Raw genomic sequence first — 18,691 nt, 5'->3', positions numbered from 1 at the left:
TTTGGTGTGCTGCGTCCATCGGCCGAGGCTCAGGTGATTCTGGAGCGGTGCCTGTGGGTACTATGTAAAATAATGAGGCCAATAACGCGATTTTGCGTCCACACTAACCCTTAATCCGATATAGTAAATATCGAATGTTAAGCGTTACTCCTCTCGTTTTCGTAGGAGTACAGAATGCGTTTTAAAGGAGCCCTTTAACTCGATAAAGAAACAGTGTAGTGTGGACGGGTGCAGAGCGTTAAATCGATTACGCTGTTGAAATCGTTTAAACAGCGAGTGTAGACCAGGCTCAGCTCCATTTATCTCAAACTTTGCTTCTACCTCTGGGGGGACTTGCTACATACACTGCAAGCTCTGAGAACATGGACTGATGACCCAATCCCAGCTGGGGATGTTCCAGAGACTTAATTTGAAGCCTGCAGTTTTAAATTCCATTACTGCTACAAGCCTGAACAAGAACTTTGCCAGGACTGGAGCGTAGTTGATGCATTTAACCAGTTCTCTCTCATCTCTATCGTTTTTCCTTTTGTGAATAAACCTTTTAGATTTAAATGCTAAAGGCTTGGCAACAGCGTGATTTTGTGGGGTAAGAAATCTGACTCTGTATATTGACCTGGGTTGGGGCTTGGTCCCTCTGGGATTGAGAGAACCGTTTTCTTTTACTGGGGCATTGGTTTTCATAACCTTTCATCCCATAACGAGCGACGCTGTGGGAATAGTGGAAATGGAGTGTCTGAGGAGAATTGCTTGTGTGACTTGTGTTAGCCAGTGGGGTAAGACGCAAAGTCCTCTTTGGCTGGCGGGTTGGTTGCCTTAGAGGTGGAAGAACCCCAGCCTTGGGCTGTGAGCAATTTGTCTCTGAATTGGCACCTCAGGGCTTGGGCTCCCCTCGAAGCCTTTGAACGTGCGAGTGTTGGAACAACGGCGCAGCACTGGAGAGAGCTCTCCCAAGCTGCAGTACTCCACCTCCCCGTGGGGATTAGCTTGCAGGCGCTGGAGCCGCGCTCCCAGCGCTGGGCACTATTACACTGGACCCCCCCCCCCCCCAACTCCCACCAAGCTTTGAGCGTCCTGTAACTTGCTGCGGCTCAGGGGTGTTGTTGTTTTACACCCTGAGTGAGAAAGTTGTTGCGCTGAAAACCGCAAGTGTAGCCAAGGCCTCAGTTGGGTCCCGCAGAATCAGCATTGTTACCTTATTATCTTTAATTCACCCTACTTTTATTCCACCTTAATGCTTATCTCTAATTTCACCTGAACTTGAATGGTCACTCTAACCCTTATTCTGATTTCAAGCTAATCTCATTTTACCTGAACTTTCAATTTACCTAACCCCTGATTCTGATTTCACCTTAACCCTTTATTCTGATTTCAACGCCTAAATCCTAATCTTCAATTTCACTTAACCCTTATCTCTAATTTTACCCGAACCCTTTACCTCTGATTTCACCCGAACTTTCCATTTCACCTTAACCCTTATCTCTGATTCACCTTAACCCTTCTGCTCTGATTGTCAAAACCTACCTCTAGGCGAACAGCTGGAATGGAGCCGATGTTGGATTCCTCGGCTGGAGCGAGTTGGACCCCGGGCTAGAGCCTCCTCTGAGCCAGGAGAGCTCTCCATTTGTGGGCATGATGTAAGGATGAGGGGACCCTCTCCACCCAGATGGTTAGCCCCCACCCCTTGGCTTCACCCCCCTTCTCTAGCATAATCCTCTCCCCTTTCTCCCTTCTCAGCCCCTGTCCTAAACTGGCCCCGCAGCACCCCTTGTAATTTAGGGTGGTGAGCTCAGAGAGGGGCAGACGCAGAGCTGGGTTTAGCTTTGCATGGTTGTTGGGGGGGGGGGGATTGCCACCCCTTCATCTTACTTTCTGCTCTTTCAACCGGCGCGTCGATGCAGCAGGATCCAAACACACAGGATTGCCCGGGGCGTATGTAAGTGGCAGAGGGCCAGAGGGGAATAGAACCAGGAGTGCCGTGCTCTCAGCCATGCCCCCTCCCCCCACTTGGGCACACTCCCTCCAGAAGCTGGAGATAAAACCCAGGATCCTGGGCTCCCAGCCTGCCCCCCCACCCCATCTCCCTCCCAAGAGCTGGGAGAGACCCGGAGTCCTGGCTCCCAGCCCCTGCTCTACACCACCAGCCCACACTCCCCCTCCCAGAGCCGGTGAGAGAACCCAGGAGTCCTGCCCCAGTCCCCGCCTGCTCTGACACCGCACCAGCCCTCACTCCCTTCGAGCTGAGGCAAGAACCCAGGGTCCTGGCTCCCAGACCCCTGCTCTAACCCACGCAGCCCCCATTTCCCTCCAGAGCTGGGGAGAGAACCCAGGAGTCCTGGCTCCCAGCCCCCTGCTCTAACCAGCAGGGTGGACTGGGGGGGGTGCTGGGGCATGGGAGGCCATGGGGCTGGCCAATCAAGGGTCGAAGGAGGGTGGGTGGGGGGGATTCTGGGTGGGACTGAGGTCGGCTGGGGATGGCAGGGGGAAGCTGGCTGCGGCATTAACCCTATTCGCTCGCTGTGTCTCCCCCCTCCAGAGCCCTGCCGACCAGAACCTGAGCCTGGACGCTGGCCTGTCTGACTCGGCAGACCCCTCCGCGTCCTGCTGCCCGCAAGGCTGGGGGCACGACGGGGCTGGGGGCTCCCTGACCCGGCCCCCCGGGCCGCCCCCAGCCTCAACCTCTGCACACCTGTCCCTTCCACCGAGGACTACGCTGGGGAACGAGTTCGAACTGGCCTTCCACAGTCGGGGACCGCAAGCTCTGTCATACCTGCAAACCGTACGGACCGGCGGAGGGGGATGGGGGGGCATTTCCGGGAGGACCAGGTAAGCAACCCAGCTGAGCCGCCACGCGCCAGACGCTTGTTCCACCACGCCTGCGAGCGCGCCCCTGCCCCACTGCTCCCCTAGCGGCGTGGGGCAGCCCGACCTGCGGGGAGAGCGCCACCTTGCTGAGAACCCCCGCCCCGCCCTGCCCCACAGCACCCCCTAGCGCCACCCCTAGGGCAGCCCTGCCTGCCAGGGGAGAGCGCCCCCTGCTGACCCCTGCTACTCACCCCCTATTCGCCACCCTGGGGCAGACCCGCTGCCAGGGGAGAGCAGCCCCTGCCGACGCTCCCGTCTCCGTATCCCCCGAGTCTCCCGCAGCTGAACAAGCTGGGCGGCCAGCTACTGGCGAAGACTCTGCCCCGTAGCAGGATCAGGACTGCCAGCTCAGCGCCCCACTGGCTCCATCATCCGGGCCACGGCCGTGTCTACAAGAAATTCGGAGCATGTGGCGAGGTGGTGAGACGCTGCCCCACCGTACGACGGCTGTCGGGAGTACCGTGACGGTGAGGGGACGGTCGGGGGGGGGTGACGATCTGGGGAATCCGCGTGCTGCAGGGGGTATCTGTGTGAAACCCAGCTGGAGGGATCTCTGGTATGGGGCCGTGGGGGCGGAGAGTGCTGATCTGGTGGCGAAGAAGGCTGGATGTCCGGGCGGGGGGACAGTGGGGCTGAAAGGTGTCTGCCCCTTGACGTGCCCTATCGTCTCTCTGACAGGGTTCGTCCGGCCGCGCACCTGATCGGATCGAGAGTGGAACCAGCAGGCGCATTACTACGGACGAAGAAAACACCAAGCGGCCAGAGTGTCACGTGTGCTATGAGACGCCGCCAGGTACTGGGAAGCACGGGCCTGTCCCTTAGGGGGCGCGCTCCCACCCGGCCTCCAGGGCAGGGACTGGCTGATCAGGGGGGCAAGAAATGGGGCAGGGCCTTGTTCCCTGTAGGGGGCACCAGCTCCCACCGGTCCCCAGGGCGGGGATGGCTTGGCTGTCGGGGGGCGGCGGAATGGGGCAGAAGGCCTGGTCCCCTCTAGGGAATCATTGTAAGGGCCTCTCCTACCTGCAGCTGGGGTCCGCTGCATCCACCGTGCTGTATAACTTCAGTTGTATAGAGCAGTTCGTGCATGGGGGGCAATGAATCCGGCGTCCCATCTGGCCATCATCACTCTTGGAGGGCATGACAGTAGTGTCCGCCGCGCCCCCACACCCTCCCCGGGCCCCTGCCTTGTAGTCCCTGACGGGGCTGAAGCTGCTCCCCGGGGGACCAGCCATGGAGAGAACCCCGACCCCGACCACTCCTCCACAACCTGTGCACCCCCAATCAGCCATGAGCATTGAGGAAGCTGTTTTGGTGGGAGCCAGGAACTCCTGGTTCTGTCCGGCTCCAAAGAGGGAAGTGAGAATGGGGGGCGTGCTGGGAGCCAGGACTCCCGGGTTTCTGTCCGTGTCTAACCTCCATTCCTGCCCTCTCCGCACATGGGCGAGTAGGCAAGCTCTGGCCGCCGATGCTCGAGGTTCGAAGTCTGTGCGCCGCTCCCGGACCGGAACCGCAGGACGGAGAGGAATTCCTTCTGCAAGAAATTGGCCGGCAGGGTCCGAATGGCGCCGGGGCGCACAAAGGGGCGGAGCCAAAGAAGGTGAGTGCGGAGGCGGGCCCAGGGAACTAAGATGGCGTTTGGGGTGGGGATCTGAGCCAGCAGTGGAAGGGGAAGTGTGGGGTTCGAGGGGGGGGTGCAAGGTGAGTGGGGGGAGGGGCCAAGAGTGAGGAGAATGGGGGCGTGGCTTCGGAGGGGGCGGGGCCAATAGGGACTTACCCAAATGGGAGTCGATGTCCGTATGCAAGCAACCTGCGAGTTTGGTGAAGCTGAAATTGACCCAACTCGATTGGCCCAAGTTGGAGGTGCCCCGCCCTTTCTTCTCCCCCCCTGGCTGCCACCCCAACGCAGGAGCCCCATCACATTTTCCAGATTTCTGTCCAGATATTCAGAGGTGGCTGAATTAGACATCAATTGAAATCCCGAAGCGCGCTAGCTTTCTGATTTTACACAAGTACTTCTTTTTACTGTCCGACCATATTTCCCTCCAATTCAGGTCCCTATTCGCTCCTTTCTTACCAATCAGTAGCTGCTTTAAATAATTGAACCACCACGTGAGATTCTAATGGATATGTATATGTCACATTTCATCGGGGCGGTGATATTGAATCGCGTCATTAAACACACAATAATGACTGAGCATAGTGGACAGCAAGTTCCAACCTGGGAATAAAGTAGAAATTACACCTAGAAGTCTATTGCATTACCCGATAATCATACAATATTCTCATTCTTCCGTCAGTTTGGATCCATGATCACAAACTTGTCCTACAACCATCAATGATACCATTCTTGCCATTGATTGGACCAACGAAATCACACTCTACAAACCATCAAATGATCCATTCTTCCATTGGTTGGATCCATGATGCAACTTCTCTTACAACCATGCAATGATCCATTCTTCTGTCAGTCGGATCCATTGATTCACACTTGTTTATTACAACCATGAAATGATCCATTCTTCCATTGATTGGTCCAATGATCACAATGTCTGTTACAACCAGCATGATCCATTCTTCTGTCGGTCAGAATCCATATGATCAACTAAGAATCAGGAATATCAGGGGTTGGAAGGGACCTCAGGAGGTATCTATCCAACCTTCTGCTCAAAGCAGGACCACCCCAACGAAATAATCTTTCTCTTAAAACATCAGTGATGCCATTCTTCCATCGGTTGAATCTATTGATCACACTTCTTTACAGCCATCAGTGATATTCTTCAATCAGTTGGATCCACTGATCACCACTTCTGCCTACAGTACCATCAGTGAGTCCCTTTTTCCATTGGTTGGTCCATTGATCACACGTCTATTACAACCGTCAACGGAATCCAGATTAACTTTTCATTGGTTGATCCACTGAATCACACTTATCTACAACAAGAATGGTCCATTCTTCCATTTTCTAATCGATTTATGGGGCTGGGAAGGATTAATTTGAATAGGGAATATAGTAAAACGTCTCTGGTGATTTTCGCGTGCACTCACAGCATACCAAATGACCAAATATTTCCATCACCCAGTAGAAATTGGACAGACTAACTAAAAGTTTTTATATTCAGTCAAATATCTTGCAGTCAACCATGAAGAAAGTCTCCAGCAGGATGCAAATGCTCTTAAATCTGTTGAGAGTAGGCATTGAGGATATTTACTCGGTAATATTTTTGACCATGCTGAAGACAGCTTGGGGCTTTCGCGTTATAAAGCTTTAACTTTTTGAAGGTCCGTTAAATAACTTATTCCCCGGAATAGGGCAGGGTGACTTTTCCCAGGAGCAATGGGCTTGATCATGTATTTCCCACCAGCTCCCCAGGCACCATGGAAACAGCTGAGAATCCAAAAGAAGCTGGTGGTGTCCTCCGAGAAAGAGTTTTCTCCCGAGTGAGTCCTGGTGCGGGAAATTGGGGGTTCAGGACTCCTGGGTTCTCTCCCCGGCTCTGGAGGGGAGTGAAGGCTCAGGGGTAAGAGCAGGGGGGCTGGGAGCAGGATCCTGGGTTCTTTCCCGGCTTTGGGCAAAGGAGTGGGGGCTGGTGGGTCAGTGCAAGGGGGCTGGGAACGCAAGAACTACCTGGATTCTCTCCCGCTCTGGCAGGGGATGGGAGTCCATACTGTCCCTCTGTGCAATTTGAGTGGATCTAGGATTCGGAGGGGAGCAGAGGGGGGTTTGGCTGTCCTGGGAGGGGGTGAGGGGAGCTGACTCCCCCACCTCTTTCTTCCCCTGCTTACACCAGGTTCACGGGGCGCAAAACGATACATGATTGCTAAAAGGAATATCAATGACGCTCTAAGAGATGCGGCGCAGCGAAGCAGCTTGGGGAGCCGGAGAGTCAACGCGATATGCCAACGCCCTCGAGGTGGAAAAGAGGGCGGGCCCTGGCTTGGAAAGGGGAGGGGGCATGGCTGCACCATGGGAAGCTCCTCCTCCCTCATGAAAAGCAGGCGGGGCCTAGCTGCCTACAGGGAAATGAGGGCTAAGGTCCTCCCTCAGGGAGGGGGGTCCCTGCCCCCATGGGAGGTCCCCCCGCCCCTTCATAGAAAGAGGGTTGGAATCTGGTTTAACTGCTAGGTGGGTCCCCACTGGAAAGGGGCAGTCCAGTTGCACCTTTGGGTGAGGGGCCCTGCAAAGGGTTTCTCCGTCCTGGCTCTGGGAGGGGAGTGGGGGCTAGTGGTTAGAGCAGGGGGCTGGGAGCCGGGACTCCTGGGTCTCTCACCCGGCTCTGGGAGGGGGAAGTGGGGCTGGGGGGTTAGAACATGGGGGGCCCTGGAGCCAGGACTCTGGGTCTCTCCCCAGCGCTGAGTCTCTTTCCTCTCTCTCCGGGGCAGGTTGTGAAGACCCCCGGAAGGAGTCGGCCGAATGGGGTGCGCCCGAGCGGAAAGAACTGCTGTGAAGGAGGAGGATTCGGAATAATTCCCCCTCCCTCAACAAACCCGCCCCCCGCATCCTTCTTGCATTCTCAGCTAATTTTCACTGCCAGCTTTTTACAGAGTTGTAAGTTTCTATGAACTTCTCCTCTTCCCAGGGGCAGCCGGTCGGCCCTATGGCGGTTCCTCCCCTCACAGCTGGGGCACCCACCCCCAACGTCTCGTAATGACGGCAAAGGGGGCGCGGGAAGACTGTTCCCATCCTGCTGAGGACCCGCCCCTCTGGACCCCGCCCCTGGCGCCGCTACCGTCCGTGCCGCCTCGCTCTGTACACCTCACCCCTTCCCGCAGACTTTTATACAACTTTTTATACAATAAACTTTGGCTGATTCTTAAGCCCGAATCCTCTCCCTTCCGTGGGTGTGAAGGTGGGCAGGGGGAGTCAGGGCCAGTTGGCTGCAGGGCTGCGTTAATTAAACAGGGCACCCAAATGAAATGTGGCAAACTGGCTGGGAAGGGGGACTCGCCTTTGAGGGATGTGGTGCTAATTGGGATCCGGTCTGAGACCCCATCGGGCTTAGCTATATCAGTGTCCTGGAAGAACATGGAGGGGGGACCCATGGATGGCAGGGGAGGGTTAATGTGCCTAGTGTGGACGCGCACAATCGACTTTATAATATCTGTTTTATAAAATCGGTTTAAGCTAATTCGAATTTATCCTGTAGTGTAGACGGAGCCGGCATCAGCCTTTTCCAGGTGTAAGAAGACCCCTTTGTTCTTACTGTGGAAAATTACAGCAAAATGGAGTCTGGAGTCACATGGGCAAGTTTCCGGTCAATTGTGTAGCTGATGGCCCTTAATGGGCCATCAAGCAGGCTAGGCAGTGCTAACATCAACCTGTCTGAGATGTCTCCCAGAAGCAGAGCGTAAGTTTGAAATACAGACAGGACAGAGCCAATATTCATAACTTCAACTCCAAAACTGATACACGCCTATAGGCAGCATAATTATAACCAGCAAACCATAACCTGGTCTTAGACACCTCATTTGACCCCCTTTATACAAGATTTGGTGCCACTACAGGACCGTGGTAAGTCAATAACGTGATATAAGGGTTAAGGTGAAACTGAAGATTAGGGTTAGGATGAAATCAGAGATAAGGTTTAAGGTGAAATTAGAGATAAGAGTTAGGATGAAACTGAATGCTAGGGTGAAATCAGAGATGAGGGTTAGGGTGAAATGGAGAGTTAGGGTGAAATGGAAAGTGAAGGTGAAATTAGAGATCATAAAGATTAGGGTGAAATCAGAGATAAAGAGTTAAGGTGAAATTAGAGAGAAGGGTTAAGGTGAAATTGAAGGTTAGGGTGAAATCAGAGATAAGAGTTACCATTAAATTAGAGATAAGGGTTAGGGTAAAATTGAAGGGTAGGGTGAAATCAGAGATAAGAGTTAAGGTGAAATTAGAGATAAGGGTTAAGGTGAAATTGAAGGTTAGGGTTAAGATGAAATCAGAGATAAGGGTTAGGGTGAAGGTAAGAGAGGGTGCGAGGGGTCTGGGTTTGGAGCGGAGTATGAGGGGTCAAGTTACCCCACTTGTTCCTAGAGGTATGAATATGGCTGGATTAAAGACACATTTTGTACACCTGGCTTCCCAAGTCATTCTGCAGGCCGGCCCTGGGCCCCTCTCGATTTCCTGCTCTGCCAATCTCCCACCCGCAGCAGCATCATGCAGCCGTCCAGACCCATCGAGGAAAACTCTGCACGGCGTCGGACCCACATCCCTGCAGGACCTCGCTTGGGAACCACCCCCAGTTCGAGCATGCTTCCACCGGGGGCAAGATCTGTCTGCCAGGGAACATTTCAGCCGTGTCCCGGGCGCGCTATTCATAATAGTCGCAGAGACTTTAACCCTTTCTCAACTGAAGCCTGTAGCAGCTAACGGGCCTACATCCGGGTCATCCCCCTTTCGGCACGACAACAGCCCTCTCCTGGAATTTCCCCGGCCTTGCAAGATTTATTATGCATTAACATCAGTGAGCCAGAGACCTCCCTCGGCCAACTTGCTGAAAACTCTTAGATACCAGTTATCCCGGCCTGCTGATTTAAAAATGTGGATCCCGGGTGGCTGATGTTTATCTTTAGCTTCCCTTATCAATTTTCTACACATCATAACTTCTAACTGATTGCAACCTATTTCCTCTCCTTTTTTTCCCCATATGTACAGTGCTTTTGTTTATTTCTAACGGCTGCCTTTGTCCCTGACCCAGGATGGGCATTTAGCCAAATTTATTTCTGTCTCTTGCTTGCAGCTTTTGTGGATTTTTAAATCTCATTCACAATCTCAATCACATTTTTCTGTCCACAGTCTTCCTCCCAGCTCAGAATTTTCCTCCGCTTTGGGAAATTAGCAGCACTAAATGTCTATCTTACTGATGAGGAGCGTCATCTGTTTGCCCATATCAAATGCAACCAGGTCACAAACACTGGTCCCTAGGCAACCACCAGTTTCCAGTCCAGAGATTAATTCATCTTTATTCATCACAGCAAAGTCCAAAATAGAGACGCCTTGTGATGGGTGCAATATTGCTTGTGTTAGAAAAGTACTGGCTAGTGGTTAGAGGAGGGGGGCTGCGAGCCAGGACTCCTGGGTTCTCTGGCTGGCTCTGGGAGGGGAGTGGGGTCTGGTGGTTAGAGCGGGGGTGTGTGTGTGTGGCCCCAGGGACAGACAGCTGCTAGGAGGGGGGTGGGTAAGTGACCCAGAGGGGCATTTGGGGACATATCCACAGCGCCCCCCCCCAGCTGGGGACACCTGACACCCTCCTCCAGGGGGTTGGCGCAGACCCAGAGAGCAGGTGGGGCTGCTCGCCAGGCTGGGAGAGGGGCCTGGGGGATGGGCCTTTGTGTATGGGAATATGGGGCTGGAGGGGACCTGGGGGGTCACTGAGTCCCGTTTCCCTCTTCTGCTCTTCCCCCTTGCTCCTCCTGTCCCCCTACTCTTCCCTTTCCTGCCTGCCTCCCCACTTTCCCCTCCTCCACCCCCTTCTCTGCCATCCCCCACTCTCCCTCCCCCACCTTCCCACCCTCTCCCTGCCTGTGCCCTCTCTTCCCTCAGCCCACTGCCCTCCCCACTCCTCCCTACCGCTCCCCACCTGTCTGCCCACTCCCCTCTCCCACACCCTTTCCCTGCCTGTCCCCCCCACTCTTCCCTCCCTATTCTGTCTGTCCCCCCTTCCTCCCTCCCCCACCTCCCCACACCTGTCTCCCCACTCCTCCCTCTCCTGCCTGTCCCCCCAACTTCTCCCTCTCCACTCTCTCCATGCCTGCCCCCCCCACTGCCTTTCTCTCGCCCACTTGGCTCCATGCCTGTCCCCCACTTCCTCCCTTCCCCACTCTCTCCATGCCTGCCCTCCCCACTCCTCCCACCCTCTGCCTGTTCCCCCAAACTCTTCCCTCCCTGCTCTCAACCTGTCCCCCAACTCCTCCTTTCCTCTCACCTCCCCCTGCCTTTGTCACATCTCCTCCCACCCCTCTTGCCGTTGTCCTCCCCATTTCTTCCCTCCCCGCCTCACCACCTGTTCTGTATCCCCCACTTCTCCTTCCCCACACTCCCCCTGCCTGTCCCCCCACTCTTCCCCTTCCCACCTCCCACCTTGTCCCCAAACTCCTCCCCGCCCATGCTCCCCCTGCCTGTCCCACCACTCCTTCCCTCCCCCTGCTTGGCTCCCCCCTCCTCCTGCTGGTTGCCCCGCCCACCGTTCCCAGAACGTTCCCACAGCAGCCCCAGGGAGGAGGTGCACAGCCGGGGCCGCACCATTCCTACCCGGAGGGACATCTTCAAGATCCTCCCATTAGCTCAAGGTTTAATGCACCACACCACCCCACCCTCGTGCAAGAACTTGGCTGTAGGGAGCACCCTCCCCTTCCCCAGTACTAGCGCCTTCAACGCTTGCAAAAAATCCCTCCCCCCCACAATTTTGTTGCTCCCCCCATTTCGCACAATGGTGCCGTCCAATTGGCCAGGCGTAAGACCAGGCCCCAGCGAGGCCCTACCCATTTCTGGAAACGGGGAACGGATACGGTGCTTGAAAAAACTTTTCAATCCTTTCGAAATGGGGGAAGACAGACCGACCATTAATAGAATACGATAGGCAAAATGGGGAGGGGCATTGCTCGAACGGGAGAACCAAGCCCCAAAAAATATAGACCATCCCCTTCCATTAAGACACAATGGGCTGGTCCGGATGAACCAAGGACCGGGATGATGATGGGGGGGCGAAGCCAAAGGTCCCTCCAGGCTTGAGACACCCCCTCCCCCTTCTCGGAGAACCAAAATAGCCCCAGAGGAGGCAGGGGTGAATGGTTTAACCCTTTCTGCTGCCCTCCCCCATGCACCCCCTGCCCCGCTGCAGCCAGGGTCCCATGCACCCCCACACCCCACTGCTCCAGCCAGGGCCCCTGTGCACCCCCCACTACTCCACCCAGGCCTCATGCACCCTCCCACTGCTGCAGCCAGGGCCCCTGTGCACCCCCCACTACTCCACCCAGGCCTCATGCACCCTCCCACTGCTGCAGCCAGGGTCTCTGTGCACCCTGCAACTGCTCCAGCCAGGGCCCCATGCATCCCCCTAATGCCCCGACAGCCCCCCACCCCGTAATCCCTCCAGTACACTGCTCTGTCCAGGCCTCTCCTGCATCCCCTCAAAATGTAGACATCCCCCCACCCCCCGGTGTGCCAGGGACCCACACACCCCACCCTTCATCAAACCAAGATTCTGCGCACCCCCCCATTTGAGACTCTCCCCTGAAACAGCATCCTTACACCCCGCCCCCCCGGGATTCCGTATCTCTCCCCTCCACACACACACTCTCTGGGGTCAGCCTCGGGGGACCCCCCTCCACCCTTATGGGCTATGGAGATGCCCTGCCAGCCTCAGTGTCCCCCGCCACCCCGAAACCTGGCCCTACAGAAAAACTGGACAGTGGGTTAAAATTTTGTCTCATTATTTCTTGTCTCCCCACCCCCGGACTGTCTCCGTCTCTTGTCTGACAGTTAGACCGGGGGACAGGGAGCATCTCTGTGTTCTGGATTCGTACAGCTCCAGGCGCAGTCGGGGCCTGGTCCAAGACTGGGCCCAATGCAGGCCCCGTTGCAATACAAAGAAGGGGGAAGAATTAATCATTGGCTCAATGCCTGTCACCATCCAGGATGGTGGGGGTGGGTGGGGTGGGGGGAGATTTCCTCCCCTTCCCTCCGTTGTCTCCCCCACTCTGATCTCGATGTTTGGGGGGGGGGTGAACCCGGCGCATCTCAGAGTTCCAGGGGTCAGGACCCCCGCGGATCAGAACGATGCGTAGGAACCCTGTGGATCCCGAAGTTCCACAGATCAGGACCCCCCCCTTGCCCCCTCAGATCTCAACATTCCATGGCTGGACCCCTGCCCCCCACCTCCAATGTGCCATGGGCCGAATCTATCCCACCCTCTCCCCGTGGATCTCGATGTTCCAGGGACCGGAACCCCACAGATCTCAACCTTCCAGGGACCGGAACCCCACGGATCTCAACCTTCCAGGGACCGGAACCCCACAGAGCTCAGTGCTCCACGGATCAGGCCCCTCAGTGGATTTCAATGTTTAATAGATCAGAACCCTGCAGGAACTCGGTATTCCATGGATTGGAACCATGTGGATCTCGATGTTCCACAGACCGGAACCCTACAGCTCTCAACATTCCACAGACCAGAACCCCACAGACCTCAACATTCCACAGTCTGGAACACCGTGGATCTCAACATTCCACGGATCCAACCCTCACGGAGCTCAGAGCCCCACGGATCAGAACCCTCAGGGGGGGAACCTCAACGTTCTATGGGCTGGAACCTGCGGCTCTCAACGTTCCACGGGCCGGAACCCTGCGGATCTCAACAGTCCACGGATCGGAACCCTGCGGGTCTCAACATTCCACGGATCGGAACCTCGCAGACCTCAACGTTCTATGGACCGGACCCCGCGGATCTCAGCGTCCCCGGGGCCTCCCCCCTTCTGAACCGGAGTCAGACCAGAAGTGCTTTCATGACTCAGCCCCTGACTCATAATCTCATAGCTTCATCCCAACCCGGCTCAGCTCTCGGGCCAACTTCACGCTCCCCCCCACCCGTGCCTGATTCCAGACGGGGGGGAGGGGTCCGCCATCACCGCCACCACCCCCATTGAGCCCCCTCCCAGCCCCCCGAAAGTCACCTCCGCTGAGATCTGCACTCCCGTCTCTCCCGGGCACTTTGCATCCACATGCACGAGTTGGGGATTTCCCGGCAGCCAGGATGCATTGCGCGGGTGTCTTGGCCACGTGACGGCAGGTCCCATGAGACCGGCGTCGCCATCTTTAGTGTGGGCAAAAAAAAAAAAAAAAAAGTGGCTAAGTACTGCTGTTTTTTGAGAGCCAGGGAGAGAACCCAGGAGTCCTGGCTCCCAGCCCCCCTGCTCTAACCCACCAGCCCCCACTCCCCTCCCAGAGCTGGGGTGAGAGCCCAGGAGTCCTGGCTCCCAGCCCCCCTGCTCTAACCCACCAGCCCCCACTCCCTTCCCAGTGCTGGGGAGAGAACCCAGGAGTCCTGGCTCCCAGCCCCCCGCTCTAACCCACCAGCTCCCACTTGCCTCCCAGAACCGGGGAGAGAACCCAGGAGTCCTGGCTCCCAGCCCCACCTGCTCTAACCCACCAGCTCCCACTCCCCTCCTAGAACCGGGTAGAGAACCCAGGAGTCCTGGCTCCCAGCCCCCCTGCTTTGACCCACCCGCCCCTACTCTGCTCCCAGAGCGGGGGGGGGGAGGGGGGGGGAAGAACCCAGGAGTCCTGGCTCAGCTCCTGCCCCCCTGTTCTACCCCACGTCCCTCACTTCCTGTAACCCCTAAATCACCCTGAATTACTCTCTCTCCTGACTAGGAGGACCCCCAAAATAGCTTGCAGAGCCCTGCTCCTCCGGCCATTCCCAGATGTGCAGCCCCAGCTGTGTACTGAGGGCTAGTTCTGGGAGGGAAAAGGGAGCTGAGGAGGCTGGGGGGTGCTTCTGGAAGAAATGGGGGCAGGGGAGACTTCCCTGCCCACCCACAGGAATCCTACTGGGGTCCACTCTGCTCATGAAATGGGGCATCCCCATCTCCTCTCTTCAGGATCTCTGCTTTCAACACCCCCTCCATGGCACCCCCTCTGTCTGCACAGCCCCCCAAATCTCTATAGCCCCCCCGGACCCTCTCAATTGACACAGCAACCCCCACTCCCCCTGGAGCACCCCCATCTCTATAGCCCCCCGGAGCACCCCCTCAAACTCTGCAGGCCTCCCTCTTTCACCCCAGCAGCTCCCAATTTCTGCAGAAGGCCCATGGTGCCCCCAAACTCCCTCAGGGCACCCCCCAATTTCTGCACACCCCCTACCATATACTTCCAACCCCCAAACTCCAGACCAGCACCCCTAACTCCCCTGGGGTGCACCCCCATCTATGCAACACCCCTCGCTTTCCCCAGGGCCCTAGAATTCCATCACAGCTCCCCCTGACATCTGAGGTGCCCCCCCAGGCTATGCAGTACCCCCAACCCCCTGAAGCACCCCAAAACTACACAGCAGGAATACACCAGACCCCCAATCTGTGCAGCACCCTCAAAGCCCTCAGGGCCACCCCCAATCTACACAGCACCTCAAACACCTCCCTGGAGCACCCCAATCTCTATAAGGCCCCCCAAGGTATACAGCATCTCCTAACCCCCACCATCATTTCCCCATCCCTCAATCTTTACAGGACCCCTAAATTCCCCTGTCTCCCCAGGGGCCCTCTGATCATACCCTGCTCCTCCATATCATCTGGCTGCCCAGGCGGGGGGCACAGAGGCAGGGGGTGCTGGCGAGCGCCCCAGGGCGCAGCGCAGAGCTGGCAAGGAGAAGGAGGAAGAAGAAAAGTGGGGAACTCATGCTGACAAGGCTCACCCCCAAATCCAGCCACCTGACACTGAGCTGGGAAGTGGCCAGGACTGGTGTGTGACCAGCCCCCCTGCCCAGCCTGCTTAAATAAAATACATAAATACTTAAATAAATACACCCCCACCAGAGAGTGGGGGGACAGCCCAGCCAATGAGCCACTGGGGGCACGGTGGGGGGTGTGGAGGACAGGCAGGGGGTGTTCGGGGCGGGAAGGATGGGAAGATGGCGGGACATGGGGAGGACAGCTGGGAGGGGGAGTGATTGGGGTTTCTTTGTGGGGGACAGTTCAAGGGGGGGCTGCATGAGGGGGGGTCCCCGCCACCCCCACCCAGACACACACCCCGGGAGTGAAGGAATCATTGGAGTGTGTGTGTGGAAGCCTCCTGGGTGGATCCAGACACAGAGGGACCTCTCCCAATTCTGGCCTCTCGCCCCCCTTCTGCAAGCTGGGGCATTGGGGGGGGGCAGGGGAGAGTTAGAGACGCTCCAGCACTTGCTTTCTTCCTGAAAAGCCCGCGCCCCCCAACTCCCTCGCGCTAGCCAGGCTCCGGGGACGAAGGGGAGCCGGCGCCCCCTAGAGGGGACAGGCTCCTGCCCCCTGGAGCCAGCCGGCTGGGAGCTGGCCACAGGAGTTTGGACGCGACCTGCCTGCTTGGCTCATAGGATGGAGGATTTGGGTTCGAGGAGAAGGGGCGGGACCCTGAGCTCAAGTTGGGCAGAGTGCCAAAGCAGAAAGCCATGATGCGCCAAATCAGGCGGGAGGAAATGAAACGGTTCAGAAAAATGCCACTTTGGCTTGTGTCAGAATGCTTCGCAAGGTGCCACGCTCAAGGGGGAAAAAGCCAGCTAGGTTAAAAAAAATGAAATAAAAAATGGACCTGGTTCTGAGGGGAAAGTGACGGCTATAAAAAGATGAACATGGAACAAATAGAAGAAAAGGGGAGGTTGATTGTACCGAATAGAAATTAGAAGGGAGGAATCGTAGTACATTGATAAGGGAAGCAAAAGGGCCACAAAGGGCTGTGGCCTGCACAGTTAAGGATAGTAAGGAGGTGGGTTATTGGTTTTTTTTAATCATGCTAAGACAAACAGACATCTAGAAAGAACAAACACAGGCCATACTTACAGGGTGGGGAGCTTGATCCCAGGAAGCGGGGACTCTGAAAAAAGAGATTTGGGCGGCATGCTGGAAGAGCAGCTGAACACGAGCTCCCAGGGCGACGCTGTGGCTAAAAAAGTGAATACGTTCATGGGACGTATAAACGGGGGAATCTGGAGCAGCAGGTGCAGGGAGGTGATTTTATCTCTGAATTTGGTCCTCATGCAACCACGGCTGGACTCCCGTGTCCGGGTCCAGGGCCCACAATTTAAGATGGACGGGGCTAAATTGGAGATGGAAAGGAGCCGCACGAAGGATTAGAAAACCTGCCTCACTGGAGCAGCCTCATGGAGTGCCAGCGACTTAGCGTAATGCAGAGAAGGTGAAGAGGCAGCTTGGAGGGATGATTTCAGGGCAGGCTTGTGGCCAGGGTTGTACAGGTCAAACCAGATCATGGCAGTCTGGGGATCGGAATCTGGAGAACCCAGGAGTCCTGGCTCCCAGCCCCCCCTGCTCTAACCCACCAGCCCCCACTCCCCTCCCAGAGCCATGAAGGGTACCCCAGTAACCCCTCTGAACAGAAGAAAGCAGGACATTGTATTGACAAGAGTGAAAAAACAAATCTTTAATCCACTCCCCTGCCTAGAAAGGGGAAGGGGGGTTTACAGAGTCGGGAGGGGGTGGGTGAAGCATGCAATGGAAATCGTTAATGGTGATGAAGGAACCCCCTCCCCTCCCTGAGCCATGGATAGAACCCAGGAGTCCGGCTGGGTCCCACTTCTGCCCCTCCCCGAGCCAGGGATGGAACCCAGACATCCTGATACACACAGCTGGGGGGTAGTTAGGGTGCATCACCTGCCCCCTGAGAGCAGCTTAGGGTCAGAAGGGCCTCCCCAAAATGGGTGGGGAGTCAGGGCTTCTTCAGGGGAGGGGCAGCCCCCCCACTCCCAAGTGACCCTCCAAAAATACAAACTGACCTAGAAACTGAGGGGAGAGACCCCAAATCCTGAGCATCCCCCCCACCCCCTATCAACGGGGCTCTGAATCCCTGGAGTGGGGAGAAATACAACCCCCCCCCCCAAGTGAGAAATATTGGGGAGACCTGCTGGGGAATTAAGGGGCAGGCCCTCCCCCCCACAGGGCACAGCTGATAACTTTCAGCTGAGGGGGCGGGGCCAGCAGGCTGTCTCACTTCCTGTCTAGCCACCAAGCCCCGCCCCCTGCTTTATACCAGCTGGGGAAGGGGGGGTCCTCCCTCACCCCAATATTAGAGCAGGGTGAATTCCACCCCCCTTTTTGCTGCCACATTTGCCCCCTGCCCAATCTGGACCTCAGGCCTAGTTGGTTTTAGCGGGCTGAGGAATTGAGGGGGAGGCAAGGGGCAGAGGGGACCCCGAATTAACAGCTGTTGGCAGAGCAGGGACTCTGGGGAGGGGGAAGTGCCCCCAAAAAGAAGGGAGAAAAGGGGGAGAAGAAAGAGCTTAATACATGACAATGGAGCTAGGGGGGTAGCAAGATATGGGGGGCTCTGCCCCCCAAAATGATGGCAAAGTGGGGTGCAGGGGCACCCCAATATTAGATGCTGACATAGCCAAGGGCAGGAATCTGGGGGCACAACACAGGTTCTTTCCCCCTAGGGGATGGGAGAAACAGGGTGCAGGGGGACCCCAAACTGACGGATACTGAAGCAGCGGCTGGCAGTGAGGGCAGACAAAGTCCCCACCCAGGCAGTGGGCGGGGAGCTGAGCCCCCCGATCCCTCAGCAGTCGGTGGTGATCTTCGAGGAGAGCTCCTGGATGCGCCGGGCGCTGCACGACTTGCACAGGATGTGCCCGTCCAGGGGGTAGCAGCCCCGGCCCTCGCCCTCCGACGACAGCAGCAGCCCGCACTCCTGGGGCAGGGGGATAGAGAGTCCATTAGAACCCAGGCGTTCGGGCTGCTAGCCGTCCCTACTGTAACCATGAGACCACACTCCCCTCCCAGAGCTGGGGAGAGAACCCAGGAGTCCTGGCCCCCAGCCCGCCTGCTCTAACCCCTAGCCCCCGCTCCCCTCCCAGAGCTGGGGAGAGAACCCAGGAGTCCTGACTCCTTCCTCACCCCACCCCCAACCACCAGACCCCACTCCGCTTCCAGAGCCGGGAAGAGAACCCAGAAGTCCTGGTTCCCATCCGCCCCTGCTCCAACCCACCAGCCGCCACTCCCCTCCCAGAGCCAGGGAGAGAACCCAGGAGTCCGGGCTCCCAGCCCCCCCTGCTCTAACCCACCAGCCCCCACACCCCTCCCAGAGCCAGGGAGAGAACCCAGGAGTCCAGGCTCCCAGCCCCCTCTGCTCTAACCACCAGCC

The 18,691-nt window shown here is 56.9% G+C and overlaps 3 protein-coding genes across 3 annotated transcripts in view; all 3 read right to left on the bottom strand.

Annotated features, from left to right (window-relative positions):
- Window positions 1–13,585, bottom strand: part of TP53 (tumor protein p53) — a 20,996-nt gene extending 7,411 nt beyond the window's left edge. The window contains exon 1 of the mRNA XM_032794536.2: window positions 13,519–13,585. The gene's annotated coding sequence lies outside the window, so the exon portion shown is untranslated. The remainder of the gene's footprint in view (window positions 1–13,518) is intronic.
- SLC2A4 (solute carrier family 2 member 4) overlaps window positions 10,673–18,691 on the bottom strand; it is a 197,339-nt gene continuing 189,320 nt past the window's right edge. The window contains exon 11 of the transcript XR_012656685.1: window positions 10,673–10,687. The gene's annotated coding sequence lies outside the window, so the exon portion shown is untranslated. The remainder of the gene's footprint in view (window positions 10,688–18,691) is intronic.
- Window positions 16,953–18,691, bottom strand: part of LOC116833192 (thyroid receptor-interacting protein 6-like) — a 5,995-nt gene continuing 4,256 nt past the window's right edge. The window contains exon 5 of the mRNA XM_075070639.1: window positions 16,953–18,238. Coding sequence (XP_074926740.1) covers window positions 18,107–18,238 — 132 coding nt within the window. The 3' untranslated portion in view covers window positions 16,953–18,106. The remainder of the gene's footprint in view (window positions 18,239–18,691) is intronic.

Source organism: Chelonoidis abingdonii, chromosome 11 (genome assembly GCF_003597395.2).
Source record: "Chelonoidis abingdonii isolate Lonesome George chromosome 11, CheloAbing_2.0, whole genome shotgun sequence".
Lineage (NCBI taxonomy): Eukaryota > Metazoa > Chordata > Testudines > Testudinidae > Chelonoidis > Chelonoidis abingdonii.
This window is presented reverse-complemented; position numbering and strand designations above follow the sequence as displayed.